Source organism: Euprymna scolopes, chromosome 1 (assembly GCF_053919585.1).
Source record: "Euprymna scolopes isolate OS-2025 chromosome 1, ASM5391958v1, whole genome shotgun sequence".
Classification (NCBI taxonomy): Eukaryota; Metazoa; Mollusca; class Cephalopoda; order Sepiida; family Sepiolidae; genus Euprymna; species Euprymna scolopes.
Genome location: NC_136482.1, coordinates 105,172,793 through 105,188,069, shown reverse-complemented (window position 1 = coordinate 105,188,069; position 15,277 = coordinate 105,172,793). Strand labels below are relative to the sequence as shown.

At 31.0% G+C, this 15,277-nt stretch overlaps 1 protein-coding gene across 6 annotated transcripts in view; it reads left to right on the top strand.

The window, feature by feature from the left end:
• Positions 1-15,277, top strand: part of LOC145263121 (protocadherin-7-like) — a 391,269-nt gene that overhangs the window by 290,813 nt on the left and 85,179 nt on the right. For all 6 annotated transcript variants that reach the window (XM_080120396.1, XM_080120104.1, XM_080120197.1 and 3 more), the window contains one exon: positions 6,945-7,089. In XM_080120396.1, coding sequence (XP_079976522.1) covers positions 6,945-7,089 — 145 coding nt within the window. The remainder of the gene's footprint in view (positions 1-6,944; positions 7,090-15,277) is intronic.

Here is a 15,277-nt window from a genome sequence, read left to right as displayed (position 1 = left end):
GAAACCGAATCCCAAATCCAAAACTTATAATATAACTTTAGTTCCTTCAGCTATAATCGAAACCGAAACCAAGAGTTATATGGAATTCTTCGTAAAATTATTTATAAAAAAATTACATGACTTGAGTGCCATCTGGTGTAACCGACACCGAAACTAAAACTTATGAATGCTTGGTAAAATATTTATTACAAGAAATGGAAGTGCATAACAATTAAACGACCCGGATGTAAGCGTGACACAGACAATAACACACACTATCGTATTAATATATAGATTAACAAAAACTTGTTAGCATATTTTATCGAGCGCATACAATAGATGTGAGGGAATATGTAATTGCAAAATGTTCCGAACAAACCAACCGAAATATTGCAATTAATATAGGGTCCAAGAATAAACAAAATTCAAAAAACGTTATTAAGTATCAGAAAAAAGTATGAATTCATTTATTTGTTCATGCATTCAAATATTTACTGATAAGACATTGATATTGTCCAATTTCTACTGTACACTCTTTAACCCTTATCCTTGAGTGGCATCTTGGCCTTGATAATGAGTTGATACCTATGAAAAAAAAAAGAAAAAGTCCAATGTGAACAAGTTCTAATTGAATCGTCCCCCTAAGTAATCCAAGTTACAAAATTCCCACTGTTTACTATGCTAAAATCACAATGACTTATGTATGCCTATTAACCCTTATCCTCGAGTGGCCTCTGGGCTTTGATAAGTGGTGACACCCTTGTAAAAAAAAGACACTTTGACAAGATTTACTCTTTAAAATTTACTTATGTTTATTTTAGAAACACTTAATCTTACTAAAATTTGTAATCATTTTTTTTATCGAACGGACACAATTAAAAAATTGAATGATCATGCAATTTTAAAAGGTTTGTAATGACTTAACTAATATCAAACTAATATATGACACTGAATCAAACAAAACTAAACAATTGTAAGTATTATTTTTTTAGTAGTATTTTAGGAATAATGATTAATACCATTAGAAATTAATTACTAATATGAGTTCTCTCCCTTCTTCAAAATGTAATGGGTTTTTAAATTGCAATGGTAAACTAATACTGCTAATATCACGCTTTTAATTGTAGAAATAGCTTATGATATTAAAACGGTATAGGTTATCTACTTGTCTAACTGAGAAACACGCTATTTCAAAACAAATAACTTTTTACCACACATTACATGATGATATTACACATGAATCTGGCTCAAGGACGAGAAATTCGCTATCGTTCTCTTATCAGCCAAATGCCCATTCCAGATTAATCAGTGGACGAGAGCGGAATTTCTTGTCCACAAGCTAGATTGCGTATCAGACTTCGAAAATTCATGGTTTTATATGCCTATACATTGTTTTTGTATATAGTCTAAAAATAAATAATGATATTTTTGTGATTATTATATATATATATATATATATATATATATATATATATATAATGTGTATATATAGTTTGATTAAAAGAAACAAAGCAAAATTGAATAACAAGAGCATTATATTTATTTATTTATTTATACTGTTATAAACAGATCAGCACCTATCAACATGACACTATGATGTTTCGTTTTCAAAAACAATTTCGGCTCGAAACCAATATTATGGGTTCTTATCTTTTGTACCACTATTATATATATATATATATATATATATATATATATATATATATATATATATATATATATATAAAAACAGCCTACGTGCTATATAATCTAACTTTTACTCATCATTATTACAGAAGTTGTTGGAGCCGAGCAAATGAAAGCATAATTTAATTATATAAGCACTTTTGACGCCCCTTGAAATATAACGCTAACTTTAAGCATTCTATTCAGATTTCTTGAAAAGAATTCACTTATTTAGCATCTTTATATATATATATATATATATATATATATATATATATATATAAAGATATATATATATATAACTACTTCATTTATTCACATAAATTTAATATACGAAAGTATAGATTTATGCGTAAACTTTAAGTATTTACTTCAAAAGTGCTCAATACGTAGGTAGAGCTAGTTAGTAATTTATAAAATATATATGGCGATTAAGCTACACTGAATATTCTGCGTTTCATCCAACTATAGGATTCGTCAGGCTTATGCTATAGTTGGATGAAACGCAGAATATTCAGTGTAGCTTAATCGCCATATATATTTTATAAATTACTATATATATATATATATATATATATATATATAAATATATATATATATATAATAACGGTAACATACTTACTAGTTTAAACACTTTTAAATAAATAATCAAAATAAAATTCTACCCCAAATTGAATATCTAAATATTTTACATTGAAATCATTAAAATGCTTATACTTTGCAATTTCGCGGTAATCTTATTCACATACTTCATATCATATATACCATAATTTGATCAGCCATCAATAATATTGGTGCTACGTAGACACTATAGATTTTGCCTGATACCACTGACTGAGAGGCGATATAAAGGTGATATTTTTTTGCTCATCAGGCAAATTTTTTCCGTGTTCCTTTTTGTAAAAATAAAATTATCAATGGCTAATCAAATTATTGTATAGAATGATATGGACAAAGTATCTTATGCTCTTAGAAATGGAATTGAACAATGTGGACCGATTTTTCCAAAACTACATTATAAACAACGAAAGAAATTTACATTATCAATTCATCAAACATTCAAAAACAAGAAATAGTACGAATAAAATGGATTCAGGAATAAAGATATTTTTTATATCTATTATTCTTGAATTTTCGATGAATAAATAACATATTTTAATAGTTTTCGTAATTTGTTTTTCCTTATATTAATGCTGTATTTTTGATTTTGAGAATTTATTTAACAAGATAGCAAAATATAAAACATCTATAATGCGTCTCTCAAAAATGTATACATTTTGAATCGCTATAATTTGTCCAATTCACTGCTTTCTGACTTGAAAACATGATGGATAGAATTCTCTTAAATTTTGAGATGAGCATTGATTATTCGTATTATTTGGATTCATCAGAATACTGTTCTCATCTTGAGTGTGATTTTTGCAACATTTCGGTGGATATAACCTCCAACCTTCTTCAGATGTATCTTGGCGAACTCTGGAATGTTTCTGTCGAACTCGGGAATTCGAACGAAATTTCGAGCTGAACCCACTATTTACTTCACGTTGGTAGCGTGCTCTTATTCTGTCAGCCATGACTGGATAGAGGTCCTAAGTAATTGGCAATTGTATTTTTCCGTCGCCAACACTGAGGATTGAACTTTCAACCTTCAGGAGAATATCACTCTTTACAAGTGATGTTTCCAAGTACTCTAATCACTGAGCTACGGGTCCTTACAAAAAGCACACTTAAGATGAGAACAATAGTCCGGTGAGTCCAAATAATACGAAGATTGATAGAATCGTAAAGGAGTAAGCATATTCATTTAAATTACTGACGATAAAGTTAGGAAAAGCATAGACTATTAACTTGTAATAAAGGTAAATGGTCTTTGTGATGGTTTCAGAATGTTTATAAAATAAAACCTAACCCTAACGCGATTTGCTGAATATACTTTTAATATCCTGAAGCAAATATACTTTAAATATCCTGCAGCATTTATTCCGATACACACTCGTCTTTAATTGATAACCTTACGAAATTTGACACGATTGGATTTCAGTTTGTGGCCACAATAAAAACTCGTTTAATTACAACCACTATAAATAGTTTTCTTTTTTATTTTCTTTGTGTACCTGAAACTAAACGAAACATTCCTGAGCCAAGTTCTTTTTAAATAACTACTCACCTCTGAAACAAAATACCACAAGGTGGCTTCCCAGTTGACTACAACATGGTGATTTTTATGTCCAATGTTAATAAATATTTGCCGATTTATAAGTTAAATAATTTTCCTAGTTTAAACCATCGCTAAAAATATTCAGTGTCGTCTGACTGCGTACATGGCACGCTCGTTAACCAATTATCCTCGAGTAGACTTTTGACCTTAATTAGCAGTTATTCATTAGTACACAAAAAGGGAACTTGAAGCAATTTTATAAAAATTGAAAGAAGCAAGCGAACAATATTCTTTGAATAAATTTTGCTGTATTTAATATGTATGCTTATTCTATCTCTATTCTAATCTCGTTTTAACGATCCAAAATGTGTATACATAATATTGGGACATCACACACACACACACACACACACACACACATATGTGTGCGTGTGTGTGTGTGTTTGTGTGTGCAGGTGCGCCTAATATTAATTGAAAGAATATGGTTAACTTTTCGTAATAAGTACTTCGAATTGTGCGTAACAATTTTGCTCGGTTTCACATACGATCTCTTTAAATGATTAATTTGCGACTATTAAAAAAAAAGACCTCAACTGAACCCAATTAAATTGTTTATTCAAAATTCTATAGTTTCAGAATATATAACACATGAGCGCTTTTACAACTAGCGACATAACCACCACCCCATTCCCATTTTTCCACCACCTGCTTCATTTTTTCAACTTAGACGAGAACTAAACAAGACTGTCGCCTTCATGATAAATTCAGTCGAATTTGTTTTTGTTGTTTTGGGGTTTTTTTTTTGCTTTCTTTTTTAATACCTGCCTGACATATAATTAACGTTAAATCAATTAAGATCTCTGCTTCATCAATTAACTTGCTTACATCAATTTTAATTACTTTAAAGAAGAATTTAAAAAGAGAAAAGACAACCTGTTATCAATGTATAGATGAAATCTATAAGAACTAAATCAAAGAGGCAGCGATTTCTTCCAATAAGTGATCCATTGCTGCACTAAGCTGTCAGTTGAGAGATCGATGATTATTCCAAGCTTCTGGTGATTCCACCCCACGCTAGTGAGGCTAGTGCTGGTGGAGTTGTGGTCAATTATATGCCTGACTCGAGGTTGGGATCAAGAAGCCTGAAGGCCCGTCAGATTAATACGCAACCTCTTTTTCTGAGGAGGGGCTAAATAGCTCGAACATTTATAAAGACGTGATACATACAAGAGTAGCACAAAAATGAAATCGTTAATGTTTACATTCTTTGTATGCAACTTTGTTTAGTACAAATAATTTTATTCCATAGCTGATCTCTTATGAATGGCAAACAGATCGCAGTTCAATGATATAGAGGGTCACTTTCGTAGTCGTCTCATCAGTAAATAAATGGGCATCCCTCAACGAACTTTAAACACTAGGAATTTTTTGAAGAGTTATTCTAAAGATAATATCTAGAAGAACAACCTCTGGTATATTCCTGAACTGAAGGAAGATATTACAGATCAGATCAGAAGAGAATTGTCAAACTTGACAATTTTTCACGTATTTCGATGTGATTATCATGTAACTGACATAAACATTTATCATGAAACGTGCTGAACAAGTCAGACATAAAACAAAGTTCTATCTTTATTACATATGGTTGGGATACAAAAAAATATGATTTTGTTAGCGATACCGTGGATTAATTTTTCAATAACTATTATTAGAATATTTGAATAAGAATTGATGCTGTAATTAATTCTTACCCAACCTGCAAGCATTTATATGTGAAAATCAAAGTTTTATACCGACGGAAACCACCTATAATTTGTCTCCATTTCGATTAAACGCGAACCTTGTCTAAGCCAGCTGTGACAATTGGTGCACAGGTGTATAATATCTAATAGAAACATGGCATTGAAAAAAAAACTCACTTAAAAGCGTTAGCTAAAAAACGGAATAATTTATCAACATATGAAGGAACAAGAGGAATACACAACGCAGAAAGAAACGAGTGAAAACAATAGGAGTTTACATTGAGAGTATACGTATAAGCCTCTGTCACGGCTGGTGTAGACTTGATTAATATTTGGGGATGATTAATATAAAGGATGACCAGAAAGTCTTTTTACCGTTACCAAATCGGAGCAACAATAGCTAAGCAATCATTAAAGCGCAGATTTTCGAAATATCACACTTATCAAGCGCTGAATCATTGTCTGTCACAAAAATGACAATGTTCATAGAGAGATTCTCGGTGCCAATGAAAGTGAATAAACTGGATCCATTATATGTCATGCTTGATTCCCTTGCAGATGTGTAAACTACTTCACGTCTAGTAAATGCCGTCATTTATAATTGTCGGGCTGACCTGTCCAACAGCGCTTCAGATAACGACATTGGTCATGGTTGGAGTGAGGGATAATTATTTTGTTGATCTAGCCACAACCGCTGTCAACAATTTCGCTTGCTCAATATCTGTGGCTATACTAAACATAAAATTCCATGATCGCAGTTACTATAACTTGTCCTCTATGGAACACAATACCGTGGGTCTGATTGCTAGTTTACTAAACATGGTCGCTTTTAAGTCCAATGTAAACAAATTCTTCTTCAGCCGTCTACATAAATAATAAAATTCCACGCAATTTATATTACTGGACATCATGGTATTGTATTGCCAGTCACCTGACAATCATTAACCCTTATCCTTGCGTGGCTTTCAGACTTTGATATGACCTGACTTTCTTTTAAAAAGATCTTGCTTCTCTATTGCTGTTACTTTTTGGTTGCATAACTAGACATTCGAACCACCATGTGTAATGGTATATGTTTGAGAGATTTCGTTATTTAAATTGAATTTGATTTTCATATATAAATACGTGCTGCATTAGTGTGAGGATACACAAATATGAATGGAGGCGACGTGTCTAGTTGTTCGAGACAAAAATCACCTGACCCGAACAGAGACGAGTTTGCATGAAGTAGCAATCCAAACCGACTTGCGTAGAACAATGATGGGAGAGGGTGGATGAGCCTTGTTTTTTTTTTTTTGTTTTTTTTAATTGTTTTTCACTTGTTTTGTTTGTGGGGTGTATCGGCTCAGGGCGGGTACTATCTATGATTCTTGATGTTTCTGTGTTCGGTTCCTTCGCAGATGTCTGTCCAAGACGGCAAGACAAGTCACGTGGGCGTGGCGCCCACTTACGACTGTCGCAGCGAGCTGTCCACCGGCTCTTCGAATAACGACAGTGGCCATGGCTGGAGTGAGGGAGACATTGGTCACATGCCAGAAGAAACAGGTGGGCGCCAATGAAGTCACAACAGCAATTAGTCGCTGTTTTTCACCTTTTTTTTAACAATTGCTTATTTGATTTTTTTATAGTAGTCAACAATTCATTGAAACATTTATTAAGTTAAATGGAACTATTGATCAATCAGTATATCATGTATCATATCAATATCATTATTGGGTATATTATTAAAGCAACATTAAGCAATGTATTACAGTGTATTATTCACGAATTTGACAGAAAGTAGCCGTATATATATATATATATATATATATATATATATATATATATATATATATATTCCCGAACCACAGAACAAGCAAGGTTATCATTCATAAATAACGCACCACTCATATTTAACGATTTAGTCTTTGCATTTAACTTTAACCTCGTGGGAGGCCATTAAAATGCAATCTTTTAAAAATTAAGAATATATATATAACGTTCTCAAATAATCCGAAAATTGTTATTCATATATTATTAAACATTATCATATACTAGAAAATATCATCAGTTATCAAATTATTTAATAAATTCACTCAACTATAGGATCCTCATTAACATTGTCAAATGCCCGATTATCATTCAGACACATGCAAAGCATTCGATATTTAACTGTCAAATATTATGTATCATGCAAATTATTCGGACCACTATTTTCTTCTTTAAGGTTATTTTATAACGTTTCCACCGTTGTAACTTTCGACTTTTTCCAGTTGCATTCTGTTGAACTGAGATATTTAGGACAAACTTTGGAATTTAAAATTATGTGTAGATTTATTATGTTGACCAAATGTACTTTGAGACTGTATCGAGAATATATTGTGAGAATATGGTTAAAAGTAGAGAATAATGCAAATTATAACTCTTCATTTGTAAAATTCGGAAATTTTCAGATACTACAAAAGAAAACTAATATACTTTTATTCTTTGTAAGCATTCGTTTTGTTTATAGTTTGAAATATTTGTATATGTAGTAAATTGTTCTTTATTTACCTGTTTTGTTACATCCATTTTATTGGATTACACGCCGAAATAGTTAATGTAAAAAAAACACGTTTTAAAAACACATGAAATTTTTTAGATTTTCGTTTACTTAGAGTGTTATAAGAGCAGATGTAAGCAATTTAAAATATTAATAAATCGAATAACTATATATTCAAATTATCTATACTTTGCCATGACAGAAGTGAATAGACATACTTATTATCATTAAAAATATGATTTCCAGTAGGTCCTGATAGGACTAGGTCATTTTATTCAACATAAAAACATGAACGAAGCAAATAGACCCCTTTAATCATTGATAAAGATTTTTGTCAAATGGTTCTAGTCGATCTAACCTCTATGAAGTTAATTATGTTTCATGGTTTTGTAAATCGCTTGATCAACAGAATGAGTTCTAGCTATTTGACGCAGAATAATCTATCTATAGATTAACGCATAATATAGATTCCTCCAAAACTAATGATCCTTTGGGTCATGTTATATAATTATATACATTGAGATTTAAAATAAGAGTATATACCAATTAGTATAAAAAACACCAGGGTTGCATACTTTTGTTGCTACTTTGTGCTGCTCTTGGTATTAACAATCAAAAAAGATAACAGTCGTGAAAACAAAAATGTCGGAATATACAAAATAAACTATATGAATTATTTTTGTGGTGTGTTTATTCACACCTATTAAGTCTCTATATGCTCAATTAATCCAATTCCAATTAAAAAAAATATGCCGTTCATATGTAACTGTTCGGCCATTTTTCATTTGTTAAGTAACCTAATATTGAAATAATATTTTAGAGAAAAACACATTTCGCTAATTACAATAAGTGATAGTTATTGTTTAATCAAAATAAACCAAGGGGGAGTAATTTTAAATATATACGCAATTAATCCAATTCCTATTAAAAAAAATGCCGTTCATATGTAACTGTTCGGCCATTTTTCATTTGTTAAGTAACTTAATATTGAAATCATATTTTAGAAAACAACACATTTCGCTAATTATAATAAGTGATAATTATTGTTTAATCAAAATAAACTAAGGGGAAGTAATTTTAAATACAAGCAATATTACTTTGAGTACAAATAAATTACAAGCAAGAAATAGTCTGATATCAATGAGAGTTTCAACACTAATTTTTTAATTACATTTTATAATCGTGTACATTTGATATATCATTCGCTGAAGTAATTTCGTTTCGGTTAATTTGAATTTTTGAATTGCTTACGACTTTATTCTATTTATTTGCGATTAACATATAAGAAAGACCATAGCAATAATGTTGGTTGCCTTAGTAGATTTGAAGATTACAACACTTCGCTGATGCTCCCCAACAAAAAATGAGTTTACGTGTAGTCGATTAAATGTAAACACCTTAAAAAAGGAAAACAATTAGTTTAGAATTTAGACTAAGGAAACAGTTTCTTATATAAATTTAATGTAAGATGATCTTATTTTCTGATCACTATAGAGATTGGTAGCAATTTAACGTTTTTAAGTACGAATCCTAAGTCCTACAAAATGCTAGCTATGATTACGATAGATGACTTAAACACATTTTTTTTTTTACAATAATTCATTTGATGCCATGATAATAAATAAAATCAGGAATAAAAAATGGTATCGATTATCAAAAACTTTACGATATCTGGTAAATATGGGCTCTAAAAGAGCTTAAATATCGAGTGCAAAACCTACTTTGCATATATAAGAGAGGCGATACAACACAGCAATTGATCGAAACGAAATAGCTTCAAGTTCAACAGTATACATTATTGTATGCTAAACAATGTTTCAAAAATAATTTATCTTAAATTGATGTGAGGAATCCTACCTTGATAAAAAGAAATGCATTCTATTTCTTAATCGTAGCATTTCTAGAAGAAACGTATCCCACACAAATAAGAAACATTATTAAACGAACAGCAAGGGCAGGAAATATGAGCTGAAAGGGAAACTGTCATTCTATGGTAATTTCCCTCGGTACCAACAGAGACAAAGCAATTTCTGACATAGCCATTTCCTGTTAATTGCACTATATTGCTGGTCCACCCTCCCAAACGTTGCCTTCTCTCTTTGCGAAATGGGCTTGTTTACTGATAATCGCCCGAATCGTCCTTACCAGGGAATGCACACGGGGCTATCCAATCATCTTTTGCAGACCATAGTGTTCCTCTTTTAGGACGCAGGTTCTTTAACCACACTTTTTTATTTTTGTGTCGCAGTTTCTCGATGTGGGAGAGAGATAAATATCATATCCATGAAAATATAAAAGAATACTATAAGGAAATGTGAAAATTCTTTGAGAGTTGACATCATATTTCTTTGGTTAGTTAATGACTTGTAATTTAGTCTAGAAGCAAAAGTGTCTGTTTCCATACGGGTTATAGCCGACATTTTACAAATGCATTTTATTTTGGATATTTCTAAAGGAAGATAAGAAAAAATAATAGCCTAATAATTTATAGTCAGATGTAACAATGTAGGGTTAATCAAAATTAACTAAATGCAGATAATTTGAAATATAAACAAATTTTACAAAATTACATAGTATACTGTAGTGAGACCCCATTACTAGTGGCAAGATCTACGGTCATTAACAGTTTTCTAACGAATATCACTGTTGTTGTATTTTCTCTACTTAGCACATTTTCTACACAATAATTCTTCCAAGGGCGATAATTCTATTCAAGGGGGATAACTCTATCTATTAGCACATCTAATGCATTAAAAAGAAGCCCCTTAAAATATTTGCAGTATCTTTTTAATATGAACCTGTATGACATAAGCTATGATAAAAGTAACAGTTATATTTTTGATCATTAAAAAAAGATGTACATGAAAATAATGTAAAATATTTTGTGTCAGCGACAAAATTTTATACAAAGAGAATAGGCAAAATATGAAACTTCAAAGCGAAATGCTTTTATGGCCATTCTTTCTGGCTATGATAATGGGTATGAATTCTTTTCTTGAGAGATTGTAATATATATATATATATATATATATATATATATATATATATATATATATATATATATATATATATATATATATGGGGGAGTTTCTTTTAACTTACTGGCTCATTTGGCATACTGGTTGGAGCGTTTGGTAAAGAATCGATAGATCATTGTTTAATAGGTTTTAATACTTGGTTTCAGCATTTTCGTTTTTATTCGCTTCCGCTCCGATTATGAACATAGTACCTGTCGAAAAGCAAAAGAGCTACCGAAATCAATCAGAATTTGAGGTAAAACAATCAAGTTAAATATATTCAATATTAAATTATTAATTGCAAATTGTCAACACACGACTAAATAAAGCAAAATAATGTTTCAACGAATATCCATTAATTCGTGTCGATAAAAATAACGATTTGGACTTTAATTTTCAAATACATACCGACTGTCTGTTCTAATTTACAATCGGACTTGTCTTTTAAATTAACTTTTTCATGTAATATTTTTAAGTTATTCAAGTTAAAGTAATAGCTCGTTATACCGTAAATAAAATAAACTTTAACGAAATCAAATTAAGAAAATCAACAATTAGTTCACATCTCTATATATTCCCCACTCAGTAATACATCCATAAATCTGACATAGTTATATGGAATAAATACTAGAAGAAACAATATATTGAATTCGGCAAAACTTGTTCTGGAACTTTTTTCTCGTATGTATCTTTCTTATTTTTCTCATTACTAAAATATAATGACGAATATTATCTGTGACTTTAGTCATTCACCGAATTGTAATTATTTCTGTTCGATAACTAAGTGTGTACTTCTGTTGGACTCGATGACAAAGAAGAATAAAACAACGTAAAATTGATGACATTATAATGAGTTACTCTAACCAGTTTGCAGTTTTTTTATTTATTATTTACAAACAGAAATGAAGACAAGGAAAACTGTCGGCCTCGTATTTTTCAATGTGTCTTTTCTACCTCGTTATTTCCTCTATTGGACTGCGTAAATGTCTTGTTTTCATTCACTTTCGAAGAATTATTTTCTCAGCGTTTATTTCTTAGTAATAACCTCTTTAATCAGAAGGAAAAAAAAACATCAATTATTCCTAACGTTCCGGGGTTTACTGCAATCATTCATATCGATTATCGATACTTTGCTTATTCAAAACTTTTACAGCATAGTCTCTCCCCGCCTTAAACATTATCATAGTTATTTTAGTACTATTACTCGTTGGGGTTTGTGAAGACACGCGTTAATCTTATTCTAAAGCAAATGACACGCTATAAATATCTGCTATGGAGGTTGGGCTAAAATGTAAGGCGTCTGAACTCTCTAATAATGGAAGTCAATAATCGTTTGACTTCTGTGTATGCAGACGGAAATAAGATAATTTTAGAGTGGAGAATATTGCTTATCTTAATAGGATTGAATATGTAAAAATGTCGACGAAATTAATCGTGCACATTTATGATGATCAATATCGAATTTGGCATTGCATTATTTATCAACAATAATGTTACATCCGCCTTTATCTAACTGACGAACTAAAGTGGCATTTATTACATAATATATTTATAGTGGATCTTAAAATTGTACTATAATGTCGTGACATTTGCAAATTTCTTGGGGCGCGTTATCAGCATTATCTAAGTAATAATGGTCATCAGTTTGAACATTTGCAACGATATCTGTCTTCTGTATTTGATGGTATTCCATTTCCCTATGTTCATAAAGGGTTTCTCGCCATTTGAATTGTGAGTACATTTTCTGAGACAGCCTATATATTACTAATCTGATACCCCGCATTGCTCGTTCGTAAAATATGTTTAAATATGATATGTAGTTTACACGAATTTTGTATTTGTTCTTCTTCTTCTTCTTCTTCTTCTTCTTCTTCTTCTTATTATTATTATTATTATTATTATTATTATTATTCCAGAGTCAATTTTACATTTATTTTATTGTATCCAAATATATAGTTGTGATTTCAAACATTGTTTTTTAATGAGATGTGGGCCATTAACTAGAATCGAAACAAAAACACGTAGCTCTCTATCGTTATTCGTTATCATTTAAGTCAACTTCACATGCATACAAAAACTTTAAAATGAACGTAATTAGACGTAATATATGTGCGTATACGTAGAACGTACACGTTTAGTCGAAGTGCGTCTACCAATTTGTATTTTTTTTCAATTTTGACCTTTTAGCAGCTATTTTCCCCTAAAAACCAAATCGAATTTGTCCTAATCTTCTATATATCAAGTCTAGAGATCAAAATTGAGCGAGTCGTTTAGTAGAGACCGTATCGCCTACACACAGACATGTCACTATGTATAAAATAGACTGCGAAGCTGTTTCAGAGAAATCCATCTAAAGAACAAGACCTCGAAGACTCCTGTATGCCTCTGTAAATAAGGGTTAAATGCAATCAAGAAGCTACGTAGATATTGGATATAGATCAAATTAATAAAAACAAAAGCAAAAGTTGAATCGACATAAGAATCGCAAAATCTGCTATAGATAATTTACTCAATATTTAGCTTAAGCAACTAATATGACTTCATAGTTACTATAATAGCTGCTTCACTAGAATTAAGAGGTCACGCCATAATGATTAATAGAAGGCAACACGAACCTCATACATGCATTAATTTTTCTTGATTTAAATATTGAGATTTCCAATGGTTCTATGAAAACACGAGTATAGATGTCTAATTATATATATATATATATATATATATATATATATATATATATATATATATATATATATATATATATAAGAGAGAGAGAGAAATTTGAGTCTTCATTGCCAGTGGAAAAGAGATTTGTGGAACCAAAGTATTATGGCTTTTCTCTTTGAGGTCGCTAGCCTCGTTTTGATTTCCAGCAATAGTGATGAAAAAATCTCGATCATTTCTTCATGTTCCCTCTGTTATTCATAAGGTAATATATTTTTCACAAGTTTCTGTCAGAAGATTCGCTATTCATAATATTTTCTACTTATTACTTTTATTGCTATTTCTACCATCCCAACAAAGTCTTCGATCAAATGAAAGGCGAAATATAATATAATACTCTCTAGTAACCCCATTTTTATAGTAGTTCTAATTTTTCTCGCCGATTATATATATATATATATATATATATATATATCAGCAGGCTCCTTCAGTCTTGGACAGACTATGGATACCCATGAAGGGTTTATTGCGCATTAAATTTTTGTGGCAGGAGGTGCGCAATCTCCAATCACAACTGTCTTGAAACAACATTGTTAAATACCAGTGGCAAGTGAAGTACATACACACACACACACAAATATAAGTTTTTATAACAGAAAATATTTTACTATCCTCATAGTGTAGGAACTAGAGCAGCAACCGCATGACAAATATGCAAATTAATACGTCGTGGCAAGATTTGACGTCATAGCGGAGGAGGAGGAAGGAAAGAAAGAAGCGGAAAAGAATTACGTGCTGACACGAGGGAGATTTTTAACCGCGTGGCGGCTTGAAATGGTTTTTACGCACATGTCGGTGTGGCAGGTGTTTTTAAAACAAGATGCAAACGAGCTGCAGACATACAGTTGGTTGTAGCTGCGGACTGGAAAATTTGATTGACTCCGATGAATAAAAGAGAAAATTCTACCATATTCTTGCTGGCTTGGAAAATACACGTCAGTGGTTTGGTGATGAAATAACTGCTAGAAAATGTTTTACTCTTAACTCCTTTTTTTCTTTGCGACATTTTCGTACGCGATGTCAGTTCCGTGTTAAAATTTCACAACAACGTTATAGTTAAAGCCTGTAGCTTTAACTTTGTCATAACAATAAAACTCTACTAACGCATTCTTTTAGAGGGTCCATATAATAAACAACTGGTCAATGACAGTTAAGGTTGTTTTGTTTTTTTTTTGTTTGTTTTTGAAAATCATGAAAAAAACTGAATTGCGCTTCTTTTAATTAGAAAACAATCAAATTGCCTCAGCTGACTATTCTTTATCATTTGTTTCCATTTTATCTTCTTGCTTTGCCCGATCTTTTCCTCCCTCACTCCCTCTCAAAAATGTTGATTTCGCAATACCTCAAGCGATTCATAGGTAAGGAAGGTAGAATACTTTTGTTTCATCAATGAATATTTCCGTTTCTTTTAAAACATTTAAACAGTTCATACTTTCAGTAGAAAAAATGATGTAATCTAAATTAACACCCATTC